The sequence below is a fragment of the Oryctolagus cuniculus genome, chromosome 6, assembly GCF_964237555.1.
Source record: "Oryctolagus cuniculus chromosome 6, mOryCun1.1, whole genome shotgun sequence".
Classification (NCBI taxonomy): domain Eukaryota; kingdom Metazoa; phylum Chordata; class Mammalia; order Lagomorpha; family Leporidae; genus Oryctolagus; species Oryctolagus cuniculus.
The window spans coordinates 47,258,971-47,285,913 of NC_091437.1; the positions used below are offsets into that span (position 1 = coordinate 47,258,971).

The 26,943-nt window shown below is 50.4% G+C and overlaps 1 protein-coding gene across 4 annotated transcripts in view; it reads right to left on the reverse strand.

Moving 5' to 3' along the window:
- Positions 1-1,486: 1,486 nt before the first annotated feature.
- Positions 1,487-26,943, reverse strand: part of C1QTNF2 (C1q and TNF related 2) — a 54,902-nt gene continuing 29,445 nt past the window's right edge. The window contains exons 1-4 of one of the 4 annotated variants that reach the window (XM_070076395.1): positions 22,059-22,341; positions 15,276-15,350; positions 7,204-7,456; positions 1,487-2,312 (exon numbers count right to left, since the gene is read on the reverse strand). In XM_070076395.1, the coding sequence (XP_069932496.1) occupies positions 1,699-2,312; positions 7,204-7,456; positions 15,276-15,350; positions 22,059-22,178 (1,062 nt within the window). In that variant the 5' untranslated portion in view covers positions 22,179-22,341 and the 3' untranslated portion in view covers positions 1,487-1,698. Of the gene's footprint in view, positions 2,313-7,203; positions 7,457-15,275; positions 15,351-21,648; positions 21,770-22,058; positions 22,342-26,943 lie in introns of those variants that run through there. The other 3 variants (XM_051843570.2, XM_051843571.2, XM_051843572.2) reach the window with 3 other exon arrangements.

Below are 26,943 nucleotides of genomic sequence, written 5' to 3' on the forward strand. Positions count from 1 at the left end.
GTCTCTCTCTATTACAAATTTATTTTATCTTTTTAAAAGATTTATTTATTTATTTGAAAGAGTTACGCAGAGACAGAAGGAGAGGCAGAGAGAGAGAGAAAGAAGTCTTCCATCTGCTGGTCCACTCCCCAATTGGCCACGATGGCCAGAGCTTCACTGATCTGAAACCAGGAGTCAGGATCTTCCTTGGGGTCTCCCAAGTGGGTGCAGGGGCCCAAGGACTTGGGCCATCCTCTACTGCTTTCCCAGGACATAGCAGAGAGCCTGATGGGAAGTGGAGCAGCCAGGACCCAAACCGGTGTCCATATGGGATGCCAGCACTGCAGGCAGCGGCCCTGCCTGCTACACCACAGCGACAGCTCCTCATAATTACAAATTAAAATATAAAAAGTATCCTTGTGTTCAGAAGGTTTAAGGAGAAAAAAAGAGTGGGCATTTTGGGGCAGCAGGTTCAGCTGCTGCTTGGGATGTCCACATCTAGCACCGGAGAGCCTGGGTTTAAGTCCCAGCCCCTCCGCCTGCAGTCCAGCTTCCTGCTAACAACCTGGGAGGCAGCAGATGATGGCCAAATTGCTCGGGCCCTGCTACCCACATGGGAGACCTAGATGGAGTTCAAGGCCTCTGGCTTTGGCCTGGCTGAGCCCAGGATCTTGTGGGCACTTGTCTTTGAAGTGGATGAAATCAATAAAATATACATTAAAAAAACCCTGTACTTTATGTGTTGAATTTTGGTCTTTTCCTGGGCTAGTGAGAAGTTGTTGTATGCTACTCTTGCTATCAGCGGCAGTCAGTTCCACGATCACAAGGGGAAAGAACCAATGCTCCAGGTATACCGTATTGCTGAACAAGGATGTGCAGCAGGTTAGGTGTATAAATGCATGTTAAAATATATTTATTTATTCACTTGAAAGGTGGAGCAATGGAGAGAGAGAGAGTAATAGAGGACTTCTGTCCACTGGTGCATTCTCCAGATGGCCACAACATCCAGGGCTGATCCAGCCTGAAGCCAGGAGCCAGGAACTCCTTCTGGATCTCCCACATAGGTGGCAGGGGCCTAAGAACTTGGCCACCTTCTGCTGCTTTCCCAAGCACATTAGCTGGGAGCTGGATCAGGAATGGAGCAGCGTTCCAACATAGGATGCTAGCACCGCAAGGCTGGAAATAGTTTGCTCTTTAGCTACAAGGCAGTTACAAGGCGTGCACGTGAAAATTTGCAGACTCACTGTAAGTGAAAAAAAAATTCAGCTTCTTCCCTGTCTCCTGTTGTTGCTGTCACCGTCAACCACGGTGTGTTCATTCCCATCCTGGCGTAATAGTTGTGTTGGTTGCTTGTTTATTGATAAATTGGATCTCCATCTAGAAGGGGAACCCCACAGAGACAGAGTCAGTCTGTCCTGCTCACTGCATATTTTCCAGAGTGTAGCACAGTGCCTGTTACACTGTAGATACAAAAAAAAAAAAAAAAAAAAAAGAACAAACAGATGGATGGATGAATAAAAATACTTGGATTTAATGATGAAGGAAAAAAGAAGTAGAGGTCAGCCTGAGGCTAGGAGCCCCCGTGCCTCCCAGCCCCCAGCCCCCAGTTTGGGGGTTTTGCTCAGTCAGCACAAGTCCTGAAGCTGTCTCCTGCCAGGAGGCCCAGCACTGCCCGTCTATACCTCATTGGGGTTGTCCTGGAGGCCCAGCACCGCCTGTCTACACCTCATTGGGGTTGTCCTGGTCAGCGTAGATGAGGAAGCCTGTGAAGAGGCTGTCGGTCCAGTATGGGTCGTAGAAGAGTCCGTTCTGCTCTGAGTAGAAGATTTGCAGCCAGACCTCATCACCCTGCTTGAGAGCCAGGATGGTGGAGCCCGAGGCCACGTCATGGTTGCCGGTGTTGGCGTCAAAGGTCCGGATGCGGTATTGGCCGTTGTGTACCAGGCCGATGGCCAGGTGCTTGTTGGCCAGCGTGATGTCGTAGGTGAAGTAGTAGATCCCTGGCACACTGCAGACGAACTTGCCGCTGGATGCATTGTAGTGGCCACCCTCGTTCATCAGAATCTTGTCAAACTTGATGGGCAGCCGCTCCCGTGGGTAGCTCTTGGTCACTGCCACCGAGAAGGCCGACTTGGCACGGCCACTGCCGCAGCTGCAGGGGCCTGGGAGGCCCGGCTCCCCCTTCTTGCCCTTGGGCCCCTTCTTGCCTGGAGTGCCATGCTTCCCGGGGGCACCACTGACCCCCTTGGGGCCGCGAGGGCCAGCCCGCCCAATGGCCCCGGCTTTGCCCTTTGGTCCTGGCTTTCCCCGGTTACCTGTCCGGCCAGGTGGACCTGGAAGACAGAGCAGCTGGTGTTATGGAGGGGCCCTCACAGGCCCAGACACAAGCTGTGGGCCTTGGCCTTCCATCCTTGGTGCAGGAGCCTCTGGGTAATGGAAAAAACAAGAAGGCTTTGGAGTCACTCAGAAATGGGTGCACATCTCGATGGTGTAACCTGGGCCACTCTCAGTCTCATCTGGAAAATGGGAACACTGACACTTATGTGGCAGAGTCGTGGCGGATGGAGGCAAAAAGAATGGCTCGTTACAATTTGCAGAGTCTGCTTTGTCTGCCAGATCAGTCCTCCCGTGGACTGTGCTAGTTGAGAAGGGAATGGGAGGACTCTCTTGGCTTTAATACATCAATCTTGATAAAATCCCTGCCTGGTGCACAAGAGTTTGGACAATGTGCATAGGGTTTTTGCTGCAGCCTTGTCACAGTAGCAAGACAGAACAGCAGGGAGCAGGTGTTTGGCCCAATGGGTAAGGCACCTGCACCCCAGATTGGAGTACCTGGATTCAGTTTCTGACTCCAGCTTCTCGCCAGTGCAGACCCTGGGAGGCAGCAGCGATGGCTCAAGTAATTGAGTTCCTACCTCCCAAATGGCAGAGCTGAATTGAATTTCCAGCTTTGGCACTGGCCCAGCATCAGCCATTGTAGACATTTGAGGATTGAACTGGAGGAGAGAACAACTAAATGCCTACCTGGAGGAAGTGATTAAAGAATTATGTTCTATGCTGTGGAATTCTATGCAGGAGTTTAAAAAATGAGGTAGATTTTCACACACTATGGGAAGCTTTCTTTATACTATACTGTTAGGAGGAAACAGCAGGTGGCTGAACTCTTTTTGTTGAAAGGAAACCACAATGCTAAATACTTCTATACCCATGTAGATGTGTAGAAGAGTGCCTGGCCTGGGGTAAACACTCACTGAGTCGCAGATGGCACATCCTACAGAACATCCGTCCCACAGTGTTTTCCTGTAGAATACCTTTGCTTTTTCATGTTCTTTTTGCATAAAATGTAGGTTTCTCTCAATGTAACATTTTTGGCCATTGGTTATATAGAGGATATTATATTTATGACCTCTCAACTCAATGTAATATTTTATTTTAAATATTTATTTATTTTGGAAGAGTTGCAAAGAGAAAGGGAGAGACAGACAGAGATCTATCTACTGATCCATTCTCCAAGTGGCTGCAGTGCTGGGCCAGGCCAAAACCAGGATCCAGGAGTTTCATCCAGGTCTCCTATGTGGGTGGCAGGAACCCAAACACTTGGGCCACCTTTCACTGCTTTTTCCAGGCCATTATCAAGGAGCTGAATTGGAAGTGGAGCAGCTAGGATGTGAACTAGTACCCATATGAGATGCTGGTATCATAGGCAGCAGCTTTATCTGCTGTGCTACAATGCCAGTCCCAATATAACATTTTAAACCAAAAAATATATAAGGATTTGCATGGCATCTGAATACAGTTGCACACATGGTAGAATGGCAGAACTGGGTGTAGATGTTTTGAAAAGCAGGCTGGCTGCCACGCGAGCTGCTCTGGAAGCTTGCTGGAGCTGCTAGCCTCCCACTGTCACTGGACAGGAGGCAACTGCTAGTCACCACCACATGGGGCATCAAGGAGCGATATTTGAGGCATTTTACATCCTAAAACACTGCTTTTTTCTTACTTGTATTATAAGGCACTTCAAAATGTTTGTAGAAAACAGAATTAAAGATAGGTTCATTTTGCTGGAAAAATTTAGAAATCCTTGCATATGCAGCATCTTAAAAAAGCTCAAGGAAAATGCATATTATGAAAAAACTACATGGATTTCAAATGTGCACAAAAATTTCAATTTTTTTGTTGTAATTATTTGAAAGGGAGAGAGAGAGAGACAGATAGACAGAAAGGCAGAAATTTCATTTCCTGTTTTATTTCCCCAAAGTTTGCAATAGCCCAGGTTAGACCAGGCTGAAGCCAGGAGGCAAGAACTCAATGCAGGTCTCTCAGACGGGTAGCAGGGATGCAACCCGAGTCATCAGTGCTGCTTCCCAGGGTGTCGTTTAGCAGGGGCTGGAATCGGGAGCAGAGCCAGGACTAAACTCAAGCAACCCAGTGTGGAATTCGGGCATTGCAACGATGCCTTGACCACTGCACCAAATGCTGGCTCTTAAAATTATTTTTAATTCCATTTGTTCTTGAGCTTAGGGAAGTACCCTTGTGTGAAGGCACTGCATGGATTTTAGAGTTTGGGGTTAATATGTAACACATGTAAATATTTCCTATTTTAAATAATTGGAGAAATTGGTTTCCAAATGGTGTTTTCTTCCTGAACATCTAATGGTCAGGGGCGGAGTTCTTAGGTTGAGTGCCTGGCAACAACTGGGGTTTTATACCCATTTGTGAGTGCACAAAGGATGACCACATCTAACCCTTCACCAGTGGCTGCCTCTGGAGGCTGCAGGGAGAATGGCAAGGGGTAGCAATTAGGACCTTAGCTGTGTTTGCACTGTTTGAACAGATTACAGCGAGAGTGCTTTTGTGCATTACTTGCATAATTAAAAATCAATGAAAAGAATGGGGACAAAACAGAAGGAAGAAAGGTCACACAGTTGTTCCTGGAAAACAAGAAATACCAAAAGGTGGGAGAAGGCATCGCAAGAAGAGAAGGAGTAGAGACAGCGTGGTACTGGGCTGGGGATTTGGAGGGAGACAAATGGAAAAGGAGGCTGAGCCGGAAGCTCTCCGCAGCTCCCTCCTGTGTCCGGCGTCTTTCTGGATGCCCCCTGCCAGAGGCTTCAGGAAGAACAGACTTCCCTTTCCAAGCCCTGTCTGGAGGTGGAGGTGGGCTTGTGTGTGTGTGCGCGCGCGCACATGTGTATGTGTGTGTGTGGTGCTGGAGGGTAGGTGCATATCATCCTGAGCCAGCCCCGTGGGCCCGCCTTTCTCTGGGTTACACATTAGGACTCCCCCTCTCTCAACGCTGCTTGCCTTGGAGTGTTTGTGTGGCAGGAGAAGCGGACAGATGCAGCCCAAACTCACACCCTCGGAACTCCTGACCCAGCGGGAAAAGTCGTCAGCAGAGCCCCACTCCCTTGGGATGCATAAGACAGATCTTGGGGAACATCTACTGTGGATTCTGTGGACATACACTTGAGTTCCACCTGCACACAGTGTGTGGCGCACTTGACCTCTATGAGTCAAAGCCACCATCATGGTTTTACAGATTTTCTTCTGGCCAAGAGGTACTTTTGGAAGAGTTAGTTTGGTATAGCAGGTGACGGCCAGGTTAGGGTCTGCCCACAGCCTGTTATAGGAGCTTGGTAAGTTGGCTATGGAGTAACCAGCACTGATGGATGCCTACTCGGAGACTGGTACTTCAAGCACTGTTTCGTTTCCTTACAACCCTGTGAGGCAGATGCCATTATTATCCCTGTTTTAGAGATGAGAACGCTGAGGTTTAGAGAGAGGTCAAGGCATTTGCTGAGCTGATATCCAGCCTTGTTTCCAAAATTCAAGTTCCTGCAGTTACGACAAACTGTTCTCAGTGTAATCTCATGGTTCTGCTCACATGCAGTGTGAGATCATAGAATACCTCCTTTACAGAGAGCTATTGCTGGGCAGATAAACAACCTGTCAAAGGTGCTTGGCCACTATTACATTGCCATGCAGTTAAAGCCATGAAATTTTTGCTACTGCTTGAAATGTTTCTTGGGGGATGCTGCTGAACCTGAAACGTGCTTGGTGAAAGTTCAGAGAGGTGAAGAATGTCAAAGCCCAGGGGCCCATGGGAGCACCCACCTAATTGCTGTGTGCCCTTTGGGGAACTGCCCTTCACTACTTCAAGGTGGCTATCTGTCCTCACCACCTGTCCTAGCAAATGGTGGTACCCTACCTCTGTGATCAAAGACATTGGTCCAGAAAACACATGTGGCTAAGAAGAATGTGTCATCCTGAGATAGTCTCTGTAGATCAAGGCCACGAGAATGCAGGCTTTGTGGGGAGCAACCCGGACTAGACTGAGTTACTGGAATTAAGACTTATTCTATGCATCTGCTCTCCCACAATATGGCGCTGGGAGAGAAGTAAACAGCTTCCGCACAGCTGCCTCCAGTTCAACCAATTAACTGTAGGACTTGCTCCTGATTGGAGAGCAGCGTACTCGGCGTGTGGGCAGCCGAGTTGGGATTGGCGGAGGAGGACTATAAAGGAGGAGAGAGATGGCATGCACCAGGAACATCTAAGGGGAACATGTAGCTGAAGAAACACCTGTGCAGCCCCCGAGAAGAGCCGGCTGGCGGTGTGCCGCTCCCCTGCGGAAGTGGGGAATGTGGCCAGGGGGAACTGCCCTTCCACAGAGGTGGAAGGGATAGTAGCCAACCCGGGAAGAACCAGCAGCAAACCCGGGGAGGGCCGAGCAGACGAAAGAACAGCGCAGGGTCCTGTGTCGCTCCTCCACGAAGAGGGGGAGCGACAGGCTTGACCCCACCAGTTGCCATTTCAGACATTCCAGCCTTTGTGAGAGGGTAGTTAATACAGAGAAACAGAGCCCTGACAAGGGTATTTAGCTCCTAGATCTAGCCTTTCCTGAAGCTTGGCTCTTGGATTTCCCAGTTTCGTGAGTCAATAAATTCTAGTTGGGGCTATCAATTGGACCTCTGTCATTTGCAACCAAAAGAGTTCTGAATAATATGTCAAAGTCACTTAGCAAACCCAAGGTGCAGCAGGGGCAGGACAGAAAGTTTGATACTCATTGTTTTCTCAGAATACACGGCTCTGTTTATAAAGACATATTGCATTTGTTTGCAATGGAAGGGATTAATACCAGTTTTAGTAATTTCACAATGCCTGCCATACCAGATACAGTCAACCTTGGGTGGAGATAGTAGGGGCAGGGGCAGGGCTTCTTACCTTCCTCTCCGCTGTCCCCCCGGTCCCCGTCCTGGCCATCCTGGCCGTCTTTGCCAGGAAAGCCCATTCTTCCCACCATTCCTGAGGGCCCTGGGGCTCCTGGGGGGCCAGGTGGACCTTGAGGGCCCGGCAGGCTGCAGACAAGCTGAGGGGAGCCCTTCTGGAAGTCCCTGCGCGCGAAGGCACCGAGCAGAGGGTCAGCAGCACAGGGGAAGGCACAGGCCAAGAGCACCCAGGGGATCATGGTGGCCACCTGTGGGAGGTAAGAGAGCAGTGGCAGGTGAGGGTGGCTGTCAGGAGGAGGAGGCAGCTGGCACAGCCTCAGTTGTATTTGTGACCTTTGCTGTTTCCTGCATCACGTGCTAGCTGGTCATTGGCGTCCTGTCTTGGGGACACACTGGGTGAGCTGAGTCATGTGCCCAAAACACAGTGTGGAGCGGCCTTGACAGTGAGGCCCTCAGCATCACCTTGTCCTGTAGGGTGGACGAAAGGAAAGCAGGACCAGGGGGAAGGCAGGACTGTGGCTGGAAGGATCACTGCATTCATTCCCATATGCGGCATACACAGAAAGTCACAAGGGCAGAAATACTGAAAATTGTAGGGGGTGGTTTGCAACGAGGCTGCTTCTCCTGGGGAACTCAGGCTGCAGGAGGGGAGAGCTGAGGCTTGTGTTGCCACGTGCATGTGGACCATCACCTACGCGGCGCTGGCCAGCCATGGCACCAGCTGCTCTTCCCAGTGCTTCCTGTGTGCCAGCTCCATACTCGGAGCTCTCCACACATTGCTCTGTCATCACAACACTCCTAGGGAGAGGTAAGGCCGTGGTGTCTCAGGCAGGGTGAGCAGCGTGTCCAAGTGATGCTACTAGCAGGTGGCAGGGCTGGAGTTTGGACAAAGCCATCCAGAACCAGAGCCTGTGTCCGCCTGCCCCAGGCTAGGCTGTGCCCTTAAGGCTCTTGGCAACAACAGCACGAGCTCACTGGAGATCACGTGTTAGGCTCACAGAGATCATCTCCTCCCAGCCCTCCTCCACTCTGTTGCTCTGCCTTATAAATAACACATAAAGAAAATTGTAAAAAGAAACACTATATGTGCAAATTAATTCCTGAGAATCAGGCACCTCACCAACAGCAGAAATAGAATTTTACCATCATATTAAGGGGAGACAATAGCAAAGGGAGGTAGGAATGTAAACTGGTACAGCAGCGGTGGAAAACAGTATTGTGGCTCGTTAAACCTTTCAAAATAGAAAAACGCCAGGATGCAGCAATCCCAGGTCTGGGTATGTATCCAAAAGAACTGAAGTCAGGATCTCAAAGAGACACCTGCATTCTCCCATGCACTTCACAATAGTCAAGATGCAGAAGCAACTGAAGTGTTTATCAAGAGATGAATGGATAAAGAAAATGCAGTCAATATCCACAGTGGAATATTATTGAGCCTTTAAAACAGGAATTTTTTCCCTTTTTTTAAAGATTTATTCATTGAGTTTGGAAGAGAGGGAGAGAGGGAGATCTTCTATCTGTTGGTTTACTCTCCAAATGGCTACAACAGCGGAGGCTGAGCCAGGCCACAGCCAGGAGCCAGGAGCTTCATCCAGGTGTCCCACGTGGGTACAGGGGCTCACACACTTGACCATCCTCTGTTGCTTTCCCAGGCTATTAGCAGGGAGCTAGATCCAAAGTGGAGCAGTTGGGATTCAAACGGGCACCCATATGGGATGCTGGCATTGCAGGTGGTGACTTAACCCATTATACCACAATACTGGCCCTTAAAATAGGGCCAGTTAGACTTATTTATTTATTTATTTGAAAGCCAGATTCACACACACACACATACACACACACCCCTTCCATCTTCCGATTCACTTCACAAATGGCTGCAATGGTTGGGGCTGGCCCCCTGGACAAAACCAGGAGTCTGGAGCTCCATCTGGGTCTATGTGGGTGGCAGGGGCCCAAGTACTTGGGCCATTTCCACTGCTTTCCCAGGCACATTAGGAGGGAGCTGGATTGGAACCAGAGCAGCTGGGACTTGAATTGGCACTCCAGTATGTAATGCTGGCATTGTAGGTGTAGTTTGCCTCACTGTGCCATAACACCAGCCCCGAAAAAAGAAGTTCTGCCATTTGTAACGGCGTCTCTAAACCTAGAGGACATTATGCTAAGTGAACTAAGCCAGGCACCGACGGAATCCTGTATGAGTCTAATAGTCAAACTCATAGCAGCAGAGAGAGAGAGGGTTTATATTTTTCACTGATGAAGGTGAGTGGTGACAAAAGACCCTTGTGTTTGCGGGAACTGTCCAGCAGAGAGCAGGCTCGTGACTGGGAGGGTGGCAGTTCTCCAGGAGTGCTGCTGGGTCCCCTGTGGAACCTGCCTTTGTTTTGCAGCCTGCTGCATGGCTGAGGGCTCACTCTACACACGGTGTGCAGCTCTCACAAATGTACCTTTGGACCTTAGCAGCCCCCAGACAGCAACACAGAGCCAGGGCCAGAGCTGCTACCAGGGGCAAAGAAGGCCCAGAACATCAATGTAAAGAGAGATTCAGCAGCAGAGTGACGTGTTGGCTTTGGTGTTGCAAAAGGATGACATAGTGGGTGAACGCAGGAGGGTCTTGTACTGAGAGAGAGAGAGAGAGAGGATACTGCTGCTCTGTGGAAGGGGATGGGTACCCCTGTGCCCCGCCCCCATCGTCGATGGAAATCCCAGAGAGACATCCTGCCTGTGATAGGAGTTGGCCTGGGTCAGAGGCGTCTTGATAGGCAGTGTGGGCCCCAGTATTGATAACCAGCCTGGATGAACACCAGCAAGCCCCTGATGTGACCCAGGGGAGCCCTCCCCTTATCAGTGAAAGGACAATGTGTATCACTCACATCACAGGCCAAATGTGGGGACCCCCAAAGGACTGGCCATGAGAACAGCCCCCGCAAGAGCAGCTGCACACGTCTACGAGGCCCAGAGATGCAGGGTGGTGAGGCTCCCGACCCAGCCACAAGATGGCAGGAATCCTCCCACGGCCCCTCACCTCTCCTCCCCTAAACCTGGACAGAGGCGAGCCGAGAAGGGCACAGCTGGCCCTGCCAGCTTCACACCTTTGCTGAGGAGCAGACTTCAACCAGGGGGAAGAGACTGGCTCCCTTCCACTAGATAAATTATAAAGGGGCCAAGGGAGCAAAAAAGGGAGGCAGTTTGATTATATTTCTGATGCTGCACTTGCTGCACATATGTTTCATGGATAACAGAAGAGGCGGCAGGCAGTCCTGGCAAACCTCATGGTAATGTCACCCAGATGACAGGAGCTTCCAGGACACTGGGACACTTCCCAGACCCCGTGAAACCACCTCTCCTGGGCTGCTTGATAAGAGTCTTGGAATCTGGTTGCTGTTACTTTTGGGCTGCAGCATAGCTGAGCCCTCCAGAATAGAAACCGAAATTTCAAGGCAGGTTTGAAAGGGTCTGGAGGGGGCCCGGCCATGCCTCAATGGGCTAATCCTCTGTCTGCGGCGCCAGCACACCGGATTCTAGTCCCAATTGGGGGCGCTGGATTCTGTCCCGGTTGCTCCTCTTCCAGGCCAGCTCTCTGCTGTGGTCCGGGAGTGCAGTGGAGGATGGCCCAAGTGCTTGGGCCCTGCACCCCATGGGAGACCAGGAGAAGCACCTGGCTCCTGCCTTCGGATCAGCGCGGTGCGCCAGCTGCAGCACGGCGGCCAAGGCAGCCATTTGGGGGTGAACCAACAGAAAAAGGAAGACCTTTCTCTCTGTCTCTCTCTCTCACTGTCCACTCTGCCTGTCAAAAAAAAAAATTAAAAAAAAAAAAAAAGGGTCTGGAAAGTTCCCACCTGCAAGCATTTGCAGGTGAGGATTCTGCAAAGATGAACAGGCGGGAAGGAGGCCCTTGGATGGAGGGAGGCAGGAGACAGGAACGATCTGCCACAGCTGAAGACCCCTCTCTCTTCGGGCCTCCCGGCTGCACACTCCCCAGACAGGGAGGAGGCTGTGTTGTCCAGAGAGTCTCAGTGTCCGCTGCCTGGGTAGGCTTCAGTGCCCTTTGCCTACCCTGCTGTACTTGAGGTTTCCCGTAAACCCTGTAAAGGCACATGCTTACTCCTCTGTTTCTCAGAGGAGGAAAACGGAGGCAACTCCGGGACTCCTGTCTGAGCATCGCTGAAGACCGCGCCCGTCCCCTGCACCTTGCTCCTTCCGCTGCTGCTTCTCCTGCTGCACTGAGGAGGAAGCTGAGACTCAGGAGAATTTGCTCACGTTGCACAGCTAGTCGGCGGCAGAAGTCATAGATGAACTGGGACTTGACCACGCCCAGTGCCCAAATGCTTCCCACGATGGCAGCATTTCTTAGATATTTTTCCTCTCAAATAGCCCAAATTACAGAAGAGGCCTTGAAGAGGTTTCTCTGGGAGCTGGGAACACCATGCCCAGCAAGAGAAACTTCTCAGATATCTGTATTTTATTTTACACACACACACACACACACACACACACACACACACACACCATGACTTTGAAGATGCGAGAGGGCAGCTTTTTCTCCGTCAGCTTCCTCGATGCTTGAGAAAGCCTCCTGTCCTTCGAGAAGCCCACATTTCGCTTAGCCAAGGTGATGGGGCCAGGCAGCCCCCTAGGCCAACTCCCCACCACAAGCCCCTTTGGGTGTTAGTGGGGGTGTCCCCAAGGGCTGAGCCACAAGATCAGGGTACACGAAGCGTGCCCCAGTGCACATTCCCTGGTTGGCCCCTGCAAGAGCCCCCTCCCAGGGCTCCCTGCCCCGTGCACCTCCTTGTGTGCCCCATGTTTAAAAGCACAGATCAGCCACATCTCCCCTCAAGCCCTCGAGTAGCCACTGACTGCACATAGCAGACACCGGGACCCTGTCACAGCTCACAAGGCCCTACATGCCTGGCCCTCAGCTCCTTCCCTCGGCTCTCCCTGCCTAGCTGTCTGGGTCTGCGAGCTCCCATGGCCTCAGTTAATTCTCATTCTTCTCTTGATTTTTCTAACCCAAACCAGACCTCAGCCCTCCTTCCTTTTGACTCCCTGGAGTACAGGAGCAGGAGGAGGGCTGGGTTCACAGAACAGCCCTACACAGCTGATGCTCCTGGAAGCTCTAGTGTCCAGTCCTTGCTTGTCTTTAAGACACCCATCCTGGTCCCTAAGTCATCGTCTGCGAGCGGAAAGGTGAGAGGTGAATGGAGAAGGTTTCATTAAGTCTTCCTGCTGAAGGGGGACTTGGTAGGTGGGGGCTGGGTGTAGGACCTGGGAGCTCAGGCGCTGGCTGGGACACCTGCATCTCGTATCAGTGCCCAGCTCCGGCTCCGGATGGCAGCTTCCTACCAGTGCTGGCTCCGGGAGGCACTGGTGATGCCTCTCTCATGGAAGACCTGGATTGATTTCCCAGCTCCCAGGCGCAGCTCTGGTCCACTGGGGAGTGAACCAGCAGAAGGGAACTAGCTGACTGTCTCTGTCCCTCGCCTCTTGAATAAATAAGTAGAAATAGAAGTTTAGAAAGAAAGACGGTTAAACTTTAGAAATAGAATCACAAGGTGCCAAACTTGAATGAGTTCTGTCTGGCTTTGATTTTCTCAGTTTTGGGCTTCTCACCTCTGGGTTAAGCAGCTAAGGATTCCTAGGTACACATGCTCTAGGAAAATCCTAGGAGCTTGAGTGCCGAAGCCTCAAGTCCACAGACTTCTTCCTCTTCCTCCCCTTTGTCCCTGGCCCACAGCACACAGCCCCCCTGACCGCTTCCCAAGAGCCCTCTGCCCAGACTGGTTGTGAGAAGGGCAGAAGTGGGGGTGTTGATCTTTCACTGGCCCTCCCAGAATGTGGTCTGCCAGTGGGAGCTCCAGGGACACTTGTCTGGGCCTTGAGCAAGGCTGCTAAGCCTGACAGTGCAACAGTCTCCCCTTGGAGAATGGAATGTATTAATCATGCACAAAAAAATTCAACCTGTTGGTTCTTAGGTATTGACCTGTTGACGGGTAGGGTGGTGTTTAACTTGATGGTGGACAGTCATGGGAAACCCAGCCACCTGCTTTCCCGAATTCTCAGTGGAGAGAATGGTCTGCTTAGCTCGGGGCAGAGGTGATGCTTGCAAAGTCCTCCTGTTCCGCTCTGTGTGTGGCACTAAAAGTGGAGGGGACACCTCTAGAAACGCTGACCCCAAGCTTCTCAGATGCCTTCATACAGGTGCTGACTCCTCCTTCCAGCCCCAGGTGTCTGTGCCCCGGGGAGGCCTGCCCCATCACAAGGTCCGAAATGTCCCACCCAACCCTGCTCTCTATGCCCCTGTTCTTCCATTCAAAGCACTTGACCCCTGGTCCCCTGGTGTGATTATGTGTGTGTCTTCCCTTGACATGACTGTCTCTTAGCCGTGGAAGGTTCTAGAGGACCCAGGAATACGGAGGCTCTGCCTGTCACTCTGTTGTACCAGCAGAACTGAGCACAGTGCCCATATACAGCAAGTATTCAACACGTAGTTGTTGAACAGCCTTAAATGCAGTGTCATTCTGATAATCTGTAACATACCCCAGGCCCCCAGGGATTCTGATAAACTTGTGTATGACAAAGCCGCCCTCGGCTACAGTGGAAAACCAGTGAGATGACGGGTCTTGGATTCCTAACACCTGGGTCCCCGTCCTGGTTTTATAACTTATGGGTCACCTTGTCTTATCTGGGCCTGTTTCCCAACCTGTTAAATTAGAGACGGTGATGCTTGCCCACTGTGTCTGACAGGGTTGTTCTGAGAATCCGGCAATAGATAGAAAGTAGAACGTGACACACAAGCGAGACGTTTGTTCAAACTGTAATTGCCATGCACTATGGCTCCACTAAGGGATGTGTCCTGACTTCCCACTGGGAGCCCCTGGAGTGTTTCTGGGTACACCTCGTCCCACACGGAGGACATCTGAACCTGATCCAGCAGCGTTTGGAGTTGAAAGGGTCCCGGCTGGTGTTTGGAGTGGAGCAGAGCTTGCTTGTGGATGAAGTTCACTAAAAATCCGCTTTGAAGGGAGTGAGAATTCTCTAATGAGAAACACCCCATGCCCTCCCTGAATTCCAGGAAGTCAATTGGAAACAGCCCTTTCCAGCGTCTCTGAAAAGCTAAAGGGACCGAGCGGGGAAGAAAGAGGCAGGCTGCAGCTCCTCACACAGTGCTCACGCAGTGTCGCTCTCCTGGGATCTCCCGATCAATGCCCATTTGGAAGTGCTCCAGCAGCCGGAGTCTAAATACAGAGGATTACAAGCCACAGGGCCCACTGCCCAGGAGGCCCCAGAAAATATGTGACCCGCTGTTTTCTCTCTATTTCTGGCTCAGCCTAGAAAAAGAGGTCCAAGGACAAATCACGACCAAGATCTCCAGGGGCTTGTTCCAGCAAACATTCCTGAAAACACACCGGAAGTCAGTCTGGCTATGAAAGCTGAAGAGTGAGACCTCAGATAGGTGCACTTCACATAAATGAGCATAGCATACAAGGAGGTGGGCAGTGGGCCCACCCTCTGGGCCTTGGGATGACTCCCCTGTACAAGGAGGGCCAGGCTCAAGGCTGCCTGAAGCCAAAGCCATTAAACTTGGGATCTGCCCATGACTGTTTTCCACCACGAGGAGGCCAAGGACTGCAGGGAGAAGAGAACGCGGCTGCTGTGCTGATGGGTGGGAAGGAAGCCCCAGGGTGTCCAGATTCCCGTATGCAGCCGCCACGTGGCAGGCTGGCGCCATGCAAGACTGTGTTTGAGCAGCACTGCCCAATAGGAAAATGATGCAAGCCACATTAAGTCATTTTAAATTGTCCCATGGCTACATTAAAAAAAGCAAAAAAGCAGGTGAGGTTAATCTTAGCCCAGTATATCCCAAATATCATGTCAACTTGTAATCACTGCAGACACTATTAATGAGATAGCTTGCATTCTCTAACGAGCACTGAGTCTTTGAAAGTCAGTGATGGACTGTATGCACGCCTCACTGGGGACTGGCTGCACTGCAAGTGCTCAATAGTCACACCTGGCTACTGTACAAGCTCTGGTGTGCTTGCTGGAGTTCAAATCCCAGGGACTTACTGCGGGACCTTCGACAAATGACTTCTCTCTCAGCCTCCTCTTCTCCAAAGTGGGGAACATAATAACATAAGAGTGCTTCCGAACGTTCATAGAAAACAGAATGAAAATATAAATTATTTTTAATGCAAAAAACTTTGAAATCCATGCGTATTTATTTATAATGCACATTTGCCATAAGTTTTTTAAGATTCCTAAAAAGGGCTAGTGCTTAGGTGCAGTGGCATAAGCCATGGCCTGTAGTGCTGGCATCCCATATGGGTGCTGGCTCCAGTCCCAGTTGCTCTACTTCTGATCCAGATCCCTGCTAATGTGCCTGGGAAAGCAGTAGAGGATGGTTCAAGTCCCTGGGTCCCTGCACCCACATGGGAGCCTGAGAAGAAGCTGCTGGCTCCTGCTTCAGCCTGGCCCAGCCTCAGTCATTGCGGCCTTTTGGGGAGTGAACCAGAGGATGGAAGACTTCTCTCTCTCTGTCTTCCTTCTTTGTCTCTGTAACTTTACCTTTCAAAAAATAAATAAATCTTTTTTAAAAAGACTGCTAGTAGTACCTACTTTGGAAGGTTGTAATGAGGACTTAGTGTTCTAGTATACAGCCTGACACATGGTAAGAGCTATAAAGCATTCACTGTTATGATTTTATGATTTCCTGTCTTTTTGAAAATCAAAAAGGATAATGGATATTGAAAATAAAACATGGTACAAAAAATCATAAAACCTTGCTTAAAAACCGTAATTGTCACCAGCTGCAGTTGAATAAACAGTCCTGACTTCCCACCTGTGGGATTTGAGCTGGAGGCCCCTGTATTGTCCAATAATTTCCCATTTCACTTCAGTGACCTTGAGTGAGTTATTTAACCTCTTTAGGCTTCAGCCTCCTTGTCTGTAGAATGAGAAAATCAATACTATATGGTTGGGGCCAGTACTGTGGTGCAGCGGGTTAACACCATGGCCTGAAGTGCCGGCATCCGATATGGCGCCGGTTTGAGACCCGGCTGCTCCACTTCTGATCCAGCTCTCTGCTATGGCCTGGAAAAGCAGTGGAAGATGGCCCAAGTCCCTGGGCCCCTGTACCCACGTGGGAGACCAGAAGAAGCTCCTGGCTCTTGGCTTTGGATTGGCACAGCTCTGGCTGTTGCGGCCTATTGGGGAGTGAACCAGTGGATGAAAGACCTCTCCTCTCTCTCTCTCTGTGCCTCTCCTCTCTCTGTGTAACTCTGACTTTCAAATAAATAAATAAATAAATCTTTAAAAAAATACTACATGGTTTCATTTGAAGTGTCTGAATTTTTTTTTTTTTTGACAGGCAGAGTGGACAGTGAGAGAGAGACAGACAGAGAGAAAGGTCTTCCTTTGCCATTGGTTCACCCTCCAATGGCCGCCACACTGCGCTGATCCAAAGGCAGGAGCCAGGTGCTTTTCCTGGTCTCCCATGGGGTGCAGGGCCCAAGGACTTGGGCCATCCTCCACTGCACTCCCTGGCCACAGCAGAGAGCTGGCCTGGAAGAGGGGCAACCGGGACAGAATCCGGCGCCCCGACCGGGACTAGAACCCGGTGTGCTGGCGCCGCAAGGCGGAGGATTAGCCTAGTGAGCCGCGATGCCGGCAAGTGTTTGAATTTGAAATAACATGATGTAAAACTGTTTACTGCTTCACTTTATGTGTGGAATCTGAAATAACCACAAATTTCCAAATAAAAAGTTCACAAAGAACCTTGTAAGGTGAGTGGATTGTGAGTTACATATTGTATTTATGTTACAGTCACACGATCATGATCATAATATTCTTTTTTTAAAATCATTATTTAAGTAATATTTTATTGGAAAATAATTTCTCAATCTTGTGAGTTGAGTGTGTGCATTTTTTCTTTTCTTCTTCTTCTTTTTTTTTTTTTTTTAGATTTATTTACATGTAAAGCAGAATTACCAAGAAATAGAGGGAAAGAGTGAGCAAGAGAGAGAGAGAATGTTGCATTTGCTAGTTCACTCCCTCAGGTGGCCTCAATGGCTGGGATTGGGCCAGGCTGAAGCCAGGAGCCAGAAGCTTCATCCCGTTCTCCCAGGTGGATGCGGGGACCTAAGCTCTTGGGCCATCCTGCTTTGCTTTCCCAGGCAAATTAGCAGGGAGCTAGATTGGAAGTAGAGTAACTGTGACTTGAACTGACACCTATATGGGATGCCACTGTCGCATGTGGTGGCTTAACACATTATGCCACAATGCCAGCCCCTGTGATCTCATTATTCTAACAGGTAAACAAATGTCTGCCACAGCAAGTGCGTTTCTCTTCTCCCTCTCCCTCTCCCTCTCCCTCTCCCTCTCCCTCTCCCTCTCCCTCTCCCTCTCCCTCTCCCTCTCCCTCTCCCTCTCCCTCTCCCTCTCCCTCTCCTTTTCTCTCTGTAAAACTCTAACTTTCAAATAAATAAATAAATCTTAAAAAAAAATAAAGTAGAGCACAGCTATAGAAATCCCACAGCTCTGCATTCATCCCATGCTATAAAAGGGCATCAGCTGCCTTCATTGGCATTGATGCCACCGCTTCCAGCTGTTCACCTCCTTGCAGGCTCACTATTGCCGCAGTGCACAGAGGAGGCAACAGCAGACCCAGTCCGCTTGGTCATCCACACATGGAGGCAACCTTCCCCCTGATGTCGCTTCTGTCTTCAGTTCTCCCAAATGAGTATTCTGTCAGAATAACACAACTGCTCCTGGGTGCTTGCTGTGGGCTGGTTACTGCATTATGTCATTTAATAGTCACTGTAACTTTTTTTAAGATTTATTTTTATTTATTTGAAAGGCAGAGTTACATGTGGGGAAAGAGAGAGAGAGAGAGAGAGAGAGAGAGGGAGAGGTCTTCCATCCACTGGTTCACTCCCCAGTTGGCCATAATGGCCGAGCTGTGTCAATCCAAAGCCAGGAGCCAGGAACTTCTTCCAGGTCTCCCACGCAGATGCAGGGGCCCAAAGACTTGGGCCATTTTCTACTGCTTTCCCAGGCCATAGCAGAGAGCTGGATTGGAAGTGGAGCAGCAGGGACTTGAACTGGTGCCCATATGGGATGCCGACAGTGCAGGCGGGGGCTTTACCTGCTACGACACAGTGTTGGCCCCATGCTTTACTTTCAACAAGGGTGTTTAGGGGCCCACGTTGTGGTGCAGTGGGTTAAGCTGACCCTTGCAATGCACACCAGGTTCCCCTATTCGAGTGCTTGTTCAAGTCCTGGCAGCTCCACTTCCCATCCAGCTTCTTGCTAATATGCCTAGGAAGATAGTGGAAGATGGCCCAAGTACTTGGGCCCTTGCCACCCATGTGGGAGACATGGATGGAGTTCCTGGCTCCTGGCTTCGACCTAGTCTAGATCTTATTGTGTGGCCATTTGAAGAGCTAAGAAAGATTAGAAAGCTTCAGGACGTGGCCCTGACACTGGGGAAATGACAATCCAGACAACAGGGGATCCCCTGGCTTATCTGCAGGCCACAGGCTACACTGTGCTTTTTGGTTTTGTTTTGAAATATTGCCAGTGTAAAACTTGGGGGATTTTATATCAGAATGAAGGTTTTGGGTTTTGAGAACCTGGAAGATCTGGCAAGGCTGATTCTGCCTTCTAGCTGGGTACGCTTGAGATGGGCTGAATTATGTGTTCGGAAAATCCATATGTTGAAGTTCTAGCCCCTAGAATCTCAGAATGGAACTGTGTTTGGAGACAGAATCTTTTAAGAAGGTTATTAGGGTAAAATGAGTTTTTGTGGATGTCCTTATTTGAAGGAGAGAGTAGGAATCAGACCCTGGGAAGACACAACAGGGAGGAGGCTGCCACCTGCAAGCCAAAGAGAGAAGCCTTGCCAGAAACCAAACCTGCCAGCACCTTGACCGTGGACTTCCAGTGTCCAGAGCTATGAGAATTGAGCATGTGTTGGCCCAGCGCCCGGTCTGTGGTATTCTGTTGTGGAGATGCAAGCACAGGCATAGGGCCTGCATTCCTCAGTGCCCACAGTGCCACCACTCCCAGAGGTCCCACATCCCCAGCATGGGCACGGCGTGCACGGCCCCTGTCAGCATCCGAGTCTGCTCTAGAGGAACAAAGTCATAATCCTCGTGTCTGCTGTGTGCTCTTATTTCAAAGCTTTGGTGTTTGTGCTTCCTTTCATTTCTCCCCACAGTTCTAAGAGGCTGATACAATCAGCAGCACTTGGCAGATGAGAAAACAGAGCTCAGAAAAGTGAAAAGAAAAAGTAGAACCCAGACTTGCTGACCTGGAGCAGGGCTCATGTCCCACTTCCACGGCCCCTCTGCTAGCAGGAAAGTTACTGATGGGGCAGCGCTGCGTGTGCGTGCATGTATGTGAGTTATAGAAGTAAGCCATTTATAGAAGTGAGCAAATCCAGGCGAGGGTTAGTGTCTGCAAAGAATATTTGGCTTAGAATTCCTTCCAAAAGTAAACAAAGAGGGGCCCGTGCTGTGGCATAGTGCGCTAAGCCTCCATCTGCGGCACTGGCATCCCATATGGCATCCCATATGGCTGCTCTACTTCCAATCCAACTCTCTGCTGAGGCCTGGGAAAGCACTGGAAGATGGCCCAAGTGCTTGGGCCCTTGTACCTGTGTGGGAGACCTGGAAGAAGCTCCTGGATCCTGGTTTTGGATCAGCCCAGCTCCAGCCATTGCTGTCATTGTGGCCAGTTGGGGAGTGAACCAGTGGATGAAGGATCTTTCTCTCTGTCTCTCCCTCTCTCTGTAACTCTACCTCTCAAGTAAATAAATAAAAAAATCTTTAAAAAGAAGTAAAGATAGAATGGGACTTGATGAACAGAAATCTGATTTCTGCAGGAGATCATGTCATGTCATGGAGGCTAAAGAGGCCTTTGACCTGGAGGAAGGAGCAGGGGCCACTTTGAGTGTGGAAGAAGGCTTATACCCCACAAGGAGCATTTGGGTGTGGAAACCAGCAGAGGCTGGGCCTGCAGGAAATCATGTCCAATGGGCGGGGTCAGGACAAGAGAAGGAACAGCAGGACAGGGAAGACTGGGGCTTTACAGAGAAAGAGAAGTGCTTTCTCAGGGAACCTGCTGACTGTGATGGAAGCAGAATGGTTTCAAAGATGACCCCAAACTTGGGAAAAATAATCTCCATTCATTCATACAGTGGCATGCTATGGCATCATCTTAGGAACAAACTTGGTCTATAATGTAGACATGTGAGCATGCTCAAGATACACTGTTAAGTGGGGAAAAAAAAGCAAGCTCCAACATAGACTGTAAAGTATGTTCTCTTCAGGTTAAAAATGCTGGACCCACAAATATATAGAGAACTATATATAACTTATATATATAAGAGAACTATATATAAGCTTGTGCTGAGGCATAGCAGGTAAAGCAGCTGCCTGCAGTGCCAGCATCCCATATGAGCCCTGGTTCAAGACCTGGCTGTTCCACTTCAGATCCAGCTCCCTGCTATGGCCTGGGAAAGCAGTAGAAGAAGGCCCAGGTCTTTGGGCCCCTGCATCTGCTTAGGAGACCTGGAAGAAGCTCCTGGCTCCTGGCTTCAGATCAGCTCCGCTCTGGCCATTGCAGTCATCTGGGGAGTGAACCAGCAGGATGGAAAACCTCTCTCTCTCTGGCTCTACCTCTTTCTGTAACTCTTTCAAATAAATAAAATACTTCTTTATAAAAAAAACAAAGGTAACCCTAAGGTGTAAGGACTGGAGGAAGGGGAAGAGTGGAAACCCTGCTAAGAGGAGAGAAGTCAGATGTTTGGGAAGAAACTTGGCAGTGCCCATGATAGGTGAGGAGGGGAAATGGTGACAGCATGGGCCTGAGGTGGTGGCGGCTGCAAGCAGGAGGAATGGACGTAACTCTCAGGGGACAGAGTAGGAAGAGAAGGGTGCAGGTGGGGAGGCAGGGGCAGGGACTGCTCACTGCATATACGCCTGGGCTGACCTTTACAGGACATTGTCACTGCCACCACTGCTCTTCGGCATGGCAGAAGCTCGGGGTCCCTGGGAGAGGGCCTATTCTAAGGAAGGGACCCTTGAAGGGGTCCACAAAGGCTAGGTGTGTGGCCAAAGAGCATGGGACCGTCACACGGAGGACGTGCAAAGGACCCTCGGAATTAGGGGAGAGACCTGGGCTGCAGTAGCGCTGCTGGCAGCCGAGGTGCTTGGAAAGAGTAGGAGGAGTGGGGCTGGAGACACCAGACCAAAGTGAATTAGGAAGAGGCACGCAGACCAGTGGCTTGGGGGAGGAGGTGGAGGGGAGAGAGCCCTGAGGAATTTGTGAGGAATGGGTGCAGATCCCTGCCTGCCACTTCCGAGCCGTTTGCCTGCCTAATGCATTTAATTAAAGAACTGTGAAGAGTACATGAGATCATGCACTTGATAAACGTTACCTAGGACTGGTAGTAGCTCCGGCCCTGGATTCAGGCGCCCCAGCGTTCCAGTCCCATCACAGTCAGTTACCAGCTGTGCAGCCCTAAGCAAGCCGTGAAGGTCTCTGAGTCTGATCCCTGCCTTGCGGTTGAGGAGAACGGGTGGTCACGAACCCAGGGAGCGCACGCAGAGGGCCCCAGGGCTTGGCGCGGAGTAGGCACTGCATAGCCAGCAGGCAGAGCACAGGCCCTGGCATGCCCTGAGCCCTCCACGAGTGGTCACTCCCGTTACAGACTTAAGGCAGCCGCGACGAGGGGCGCGCGCAGCACTCTCCCAGCCGCGCCCTCCCGTCCGCTTCCCGGTTCCCGAGAACCTCCCCGGCCGGCCCTGGCGACAGCCCGTCTGCCCGCCCGCGCTGCGGGACACTCACCCGCGCAGCCGCCGGCCACGTCCACGGGCGTCCGGACCGAGGGAGCGCTCCGCCGTGCTCCGCGTCCCCGCCTCCCTCGGCAGCCAGGCCCGAAGCCGGCCCCAGGCATAGTTTTCCCATCCCGTCATGGGCGGGAGCGCCTGCCTCCTGGTCACGTGGGCTGGCCCGTGCCTCTTCTTCCCATGGGTTTGGAAAGGACCGGGAGCGCCGGTGCGTGTTTGGGTGTGTCGCTGCGTCTGTGTGTGTGTGAAGAACTTGTCTCCGTCCGTGAACGTTTGGTACGTGAGTGATTGTTATTTGCAAGGGGGATTTAAGGAGAGTGCACGTGTCCAAGGAGACAGGCACGTGAGCGTTCATCCCTCTGTGCGCTCCTGGTGAGAGAGCGTGAGCCTGAGAGCTTACATCCAGAGTACATTTCCTTGGGTTCTGAGTTATGAACCCCAGCGTGTGCTTAGGTGTGTTTGTGTGTGTGCACAAATGCATTGTCCAGGTGTGCATGAGGGCCTGTGTGTGTGCGCCTGCGTGCACCTGTTGAAGACTGCAGCTTGGTGTGTAACCCGAGTGTTGTTTGTTGGCTGGGTGTACAGAGCAGGGGCTGGGTGGGGCTGGATGTCTGTGTGTCAGGTTAAATATGTTAAATATGTAATGTGCATAAGCATATGTTGCTGTGTATGTGCATAATATGTGGGTAGCACCACTGAATGTGCAATGGCTCCTTCCCTGTGTGTGGAAATACTTGCATGCCTCCGTGGAGATTTTGTTTGGATGTGCATGCATTTAAATAGTGTGCCCTGGGCCCCTGTGTCCCAGCCCTCTTTTCTCTCCTCCCCACAGGTGAGTCTTCCCTGGACTTCCTCACTCTAGTCCTTGAGCAGGTCTGCCTTGCACAGCGATTCTGTTTCGGTAGCAAATAGACAATGGAGAAAAGAAAAATTGTCAGAGGCCTGGCTTTTGCTGCTCCCTGTTCCTTCCACTGCCCTCTTCCCCTTGCTACCATTATTTCATTCCACTGCTGGAGCATCTGGTTAACAGCTGGTTTCACCACACATGGTTTACAGTCAGAATTTTAATGCAGATCTCCATTCAAATTCTAATGCTGGTTCCATGCCTCAGACAAGTTAGTTAAACTTGCTTTTTATTTTCTAAAAAGAGAGGATAAAACTATATTAGTTGTACTATCTTTTCTACCACACATGTTTGGGAAGCCATCAAGCTATGTAGAAAATTATTATTGGTGTTGGAACTGTGGCAAAGTGGGTAAAGCTGTGCCTGCAGTGCCAGCATCCCATATAGGCACCGGTTTGAGTCCTGGCTGCTCCTCTTCCTATCCAGTTCTCTGCTATGGCCTGGGAAAGCAGTGGACGGTGGTTCAAGTGCTTGGGCCCCTGCACCAACATGGCAGACCCAGAAGAAGCTCCTGGCTTCTGGCTTCCTATCAGCCCAGCTCTGGTCATTGCAGCAATTTGGGGAGTGAACCAGTGGGTGGAAGACCTCTCTCTCTGTCTCTCCCACTTTCTGTCTGTAACTCTACCTCTCAAATAAATAAAGAAAATCTTTTTTTAAAAAAAGGAATAAAAAATTATTATTACTATGTAACTTAGTGGGCTCAACAAACATTAGTTCAACAAATTGCTCATCAATATCTTTTATGTGCCAGTCCCCAAGCTAGGTGCTGGGGATATGAAGGGAAAGCAAAAGGCTTGGGGCCTGCTCTCAGAGAACTGAGGGTCCAAAGGGGATGATGCAAGTGGCTACAAGTGAAATGAATGTTACAGAGGAGAAAAATGGAGTATGCAACCCCTTGGTTGGGGAAGGTCTGGGGAACTGAAGTTTCTGTTTTCACTCTTTTTTAAAGATTTATTTATTTTACTTGAAAGGCAGAGTTACAGAGAGACACAGAGAGATATTCTATCCTCCGGTTCACTCCCCAAATGGCTGTAATAGCCAGGAGTGGGCCAGGGCAAAGCCAGGAGTCTGGAACTTCATCTGGGTCTCCCACATAGGTGTGGTGATCCAAAGTCTTGGGCCATCTCCCTCTGCTTTCCCAGGCACGTTAGCAGGGAGCTGGGTTGGAAGTCAAGCCACAGAGATGTGAACTGGTGCCTATGTGGGATGCTGGTATCACAGGCAGCTGCTTAACCCTCTGCACCATACACTGCCCCCACAGGAAGTGATGTTGCAAGTGCACCCAGGGGGGTGAGACTGAGACTCATCTGGGAGTGGAGGAGCTCTGAGCCTTACACAGGAAGGAAAGCTGAAGTGAAGTAGAGTTGAGGCTGTTCCCAGATGGGTCAGGAATGGCAAAGGTGAGGGAAGTCCGCCTGCAATGTCTGGAAGCCATTTAGAATCCGAAGGGCTTAGCAAAGTTCCCTTGCTAGGGCCAAGTAGGGATCTCTGTGTGTTGCCCACGTGGCTCCTGAGGCCGGCTGCAATCACTGGGTTGCTGTTGTTGGTAAGGAAATGGATAATGAGAGCCCAGGAAAAGGTACTGTTACCACACAGGAAATCATTTAATAAACACCGACTGGATGCATAGGAGGAGACCTGGAACCTGGCTCTGCTGAGGCCTCAGTCCTGGAGGTTTTGTGCTGTGAGTCCCAGCAGTGATGAGGGGTGGTGTCTCCAGAGTATTTGTTAAACGGCAGTTCCAGGGGCTGCAAAAATTGCTGCAAGCCAGGATGGAGCTTGAAATTTCCTCCCCCTTGTCTGTTTCTGTCTTTAATTTATCTGCAAACATCTATCATCTGTTGTGAGTGTGAAGACAGGGTGATGAACCACTGAATAAGAACACACGTTACTCTTAAGTGACAAAATGTGATAAGTGCCATAGGCAGGCAAGCAAGTGTTGTAAGCAATGAGGAGGGGTTTCCCCTTTGACTCTGCTCAGTCCATTTCAAGTCGATTCACGTCTAGAGAACATGCCCAGCATCAAACTGGAGAAGATGAGTGGCATCATGACAGTGATGAGTGCAGAGAGATTACAGTCCCAAGGGGTAGCCGTGTATGTCCCACACTTGTTCAAAGCTCTCTGGGTGTCCTTTCCTATACTACAGCAGCTGGAAACCTCAAATCCTGGTTCCTACACTCCTTGCTGCAAGGTTCCTGGTACAATTTAGGTTTAGTCACTTCAGTGCACCTGTGCAAGCCCTGAATTAAACAGTGAACTAAAGGGGGGAAATTGAGTTAGGTGGAAAGACGCTAGCAGCCTGGGAGAATCCATTTTTCCGGTGCTGACCTGGAAGGGGTAGGGTGGCTCTGGGGTCCTGGTCCTTCCTGGTCGCCAGATCACACTGCGCAGGGTGCATTCCTCTAGCCAGATGCCAGGTCAGGGGTTCACTTCCTGACTGTGGCATAAGAAATCCATCCCTTCCGGTGGGGATATCATCAGTGTTCCAGTGAGTTCTGGGGAGCATTCTTGGAGGCCCAGGCCAGAACTTGCTCTGCAATGATTGTGAATTCATTTGATTCTTTTTCTTGAGTCTGTGTCTGCTTAAAAGAACGGAAAGGTTTTCTACAAGGTTTGTGCAGCCTGAGTTCCCAAGTTACGAATTACAGGTGCTGGGAAAGTCATGGCGGGGAGATGCGTGTGGATCAGACCAAGCAGAGAGTCACCCCGACATTGCCTCCCCGTCCTCTTTCTGGCCACCTCCTAGGACCAACCCCACTTCAGCTCTGTCACCAACCTTCACAGTAACTAACTAAGTATCAAACAACTAACCTGCACAAGGCACTCTGCTTGATGTTGGGGTTTGTGATGAACAAATAAGTAAGGTCTCTGACACCACAGAAATTATGAGGAGACAGGAGTTAAACGAGCACTCAAATACACAACTCAAAATTGCAGCAAGACTTATGAAGGGGGGCCGGCGCCTATAGTGCCGGTATCCCATATGGGCACTGGTTTGTGTCCCAGCTGCTCCACTTTTGATCCAGCTCTCTGCTATGGCCTGGGAAAGCAGTGGAAGGTGGCCCAAGTGTTTGTGCCCCTGCACCTGTGTGGGAGACCCAGAGGAAACTCTTGGCTCCTGGCTTTGGATCAGTGCAACTCCAGCTGTTGCGGCCATTTGGGGAGTGAACCATTGGATAGAAGACCTCTCTCTCTCTCTCTCTCTGTAACTCTGCTTTCTTTTCAAATAAATAAATAAATAAATATTTTAAAACAAAAAGTAAAAAAGAGACTTATGAAGGAAAAGAAGCTTTTTTTAAAAAAGATTTATTTATTTATTTAAAAGGCAGAGAGAGAGAGATTGATTGATTCTATCCACTGGTTCATCCCCTAAATGGCCGCAACAACCAAGTCTGGGCCAGGCCCATAGGCCAGGCCTAAGCCAGGAGCCAGGAGCTTCTTCTGGGGCTTCCATGTAGGTGCAAGGGTCCAAGAACTTATGCCATCTTCTGCTGCTTTCCCAGGAGCATTAGCAGGGAGTGAGATCAGAAGTGGAGTAGCCAGGACTTGAACCAGCACCCATATGGGATGCCGGCACTGCAGGTGGAGGGTTAACCTACGCTACAGCACCAGCCTGAAAAGCTTTTTGATGGTATGGAGTCTGCAAGATAGAGTAGTTTGCTTGTGATGTCTGGGGAAATCTCTTCAATAGATGTCATTTAAGCTGAGTCCCAAAGGATCAAGCAGGGCTGTCCATGAAAAAGCGGCAGAGGGCAGAGGGCAGAGGAAGCACAGTATATAAGAGCTACATTAGCCTTTTTTTTTTTTTTTTTTTTTTTTTTGGACAGGCAGAGTGGACAGTGAGAGAGAGACAGAGAGAGAGAGAAAGGTCTTCCTTTGCCATTGGTTCACCCTCCAATGGTTGCCGCGGCCGGCGCGCTGCGGCCGGTGCACCGCGCTGATCCGATGGCAGGAGCCAGGTGCTTTTCCTGGTCTCCC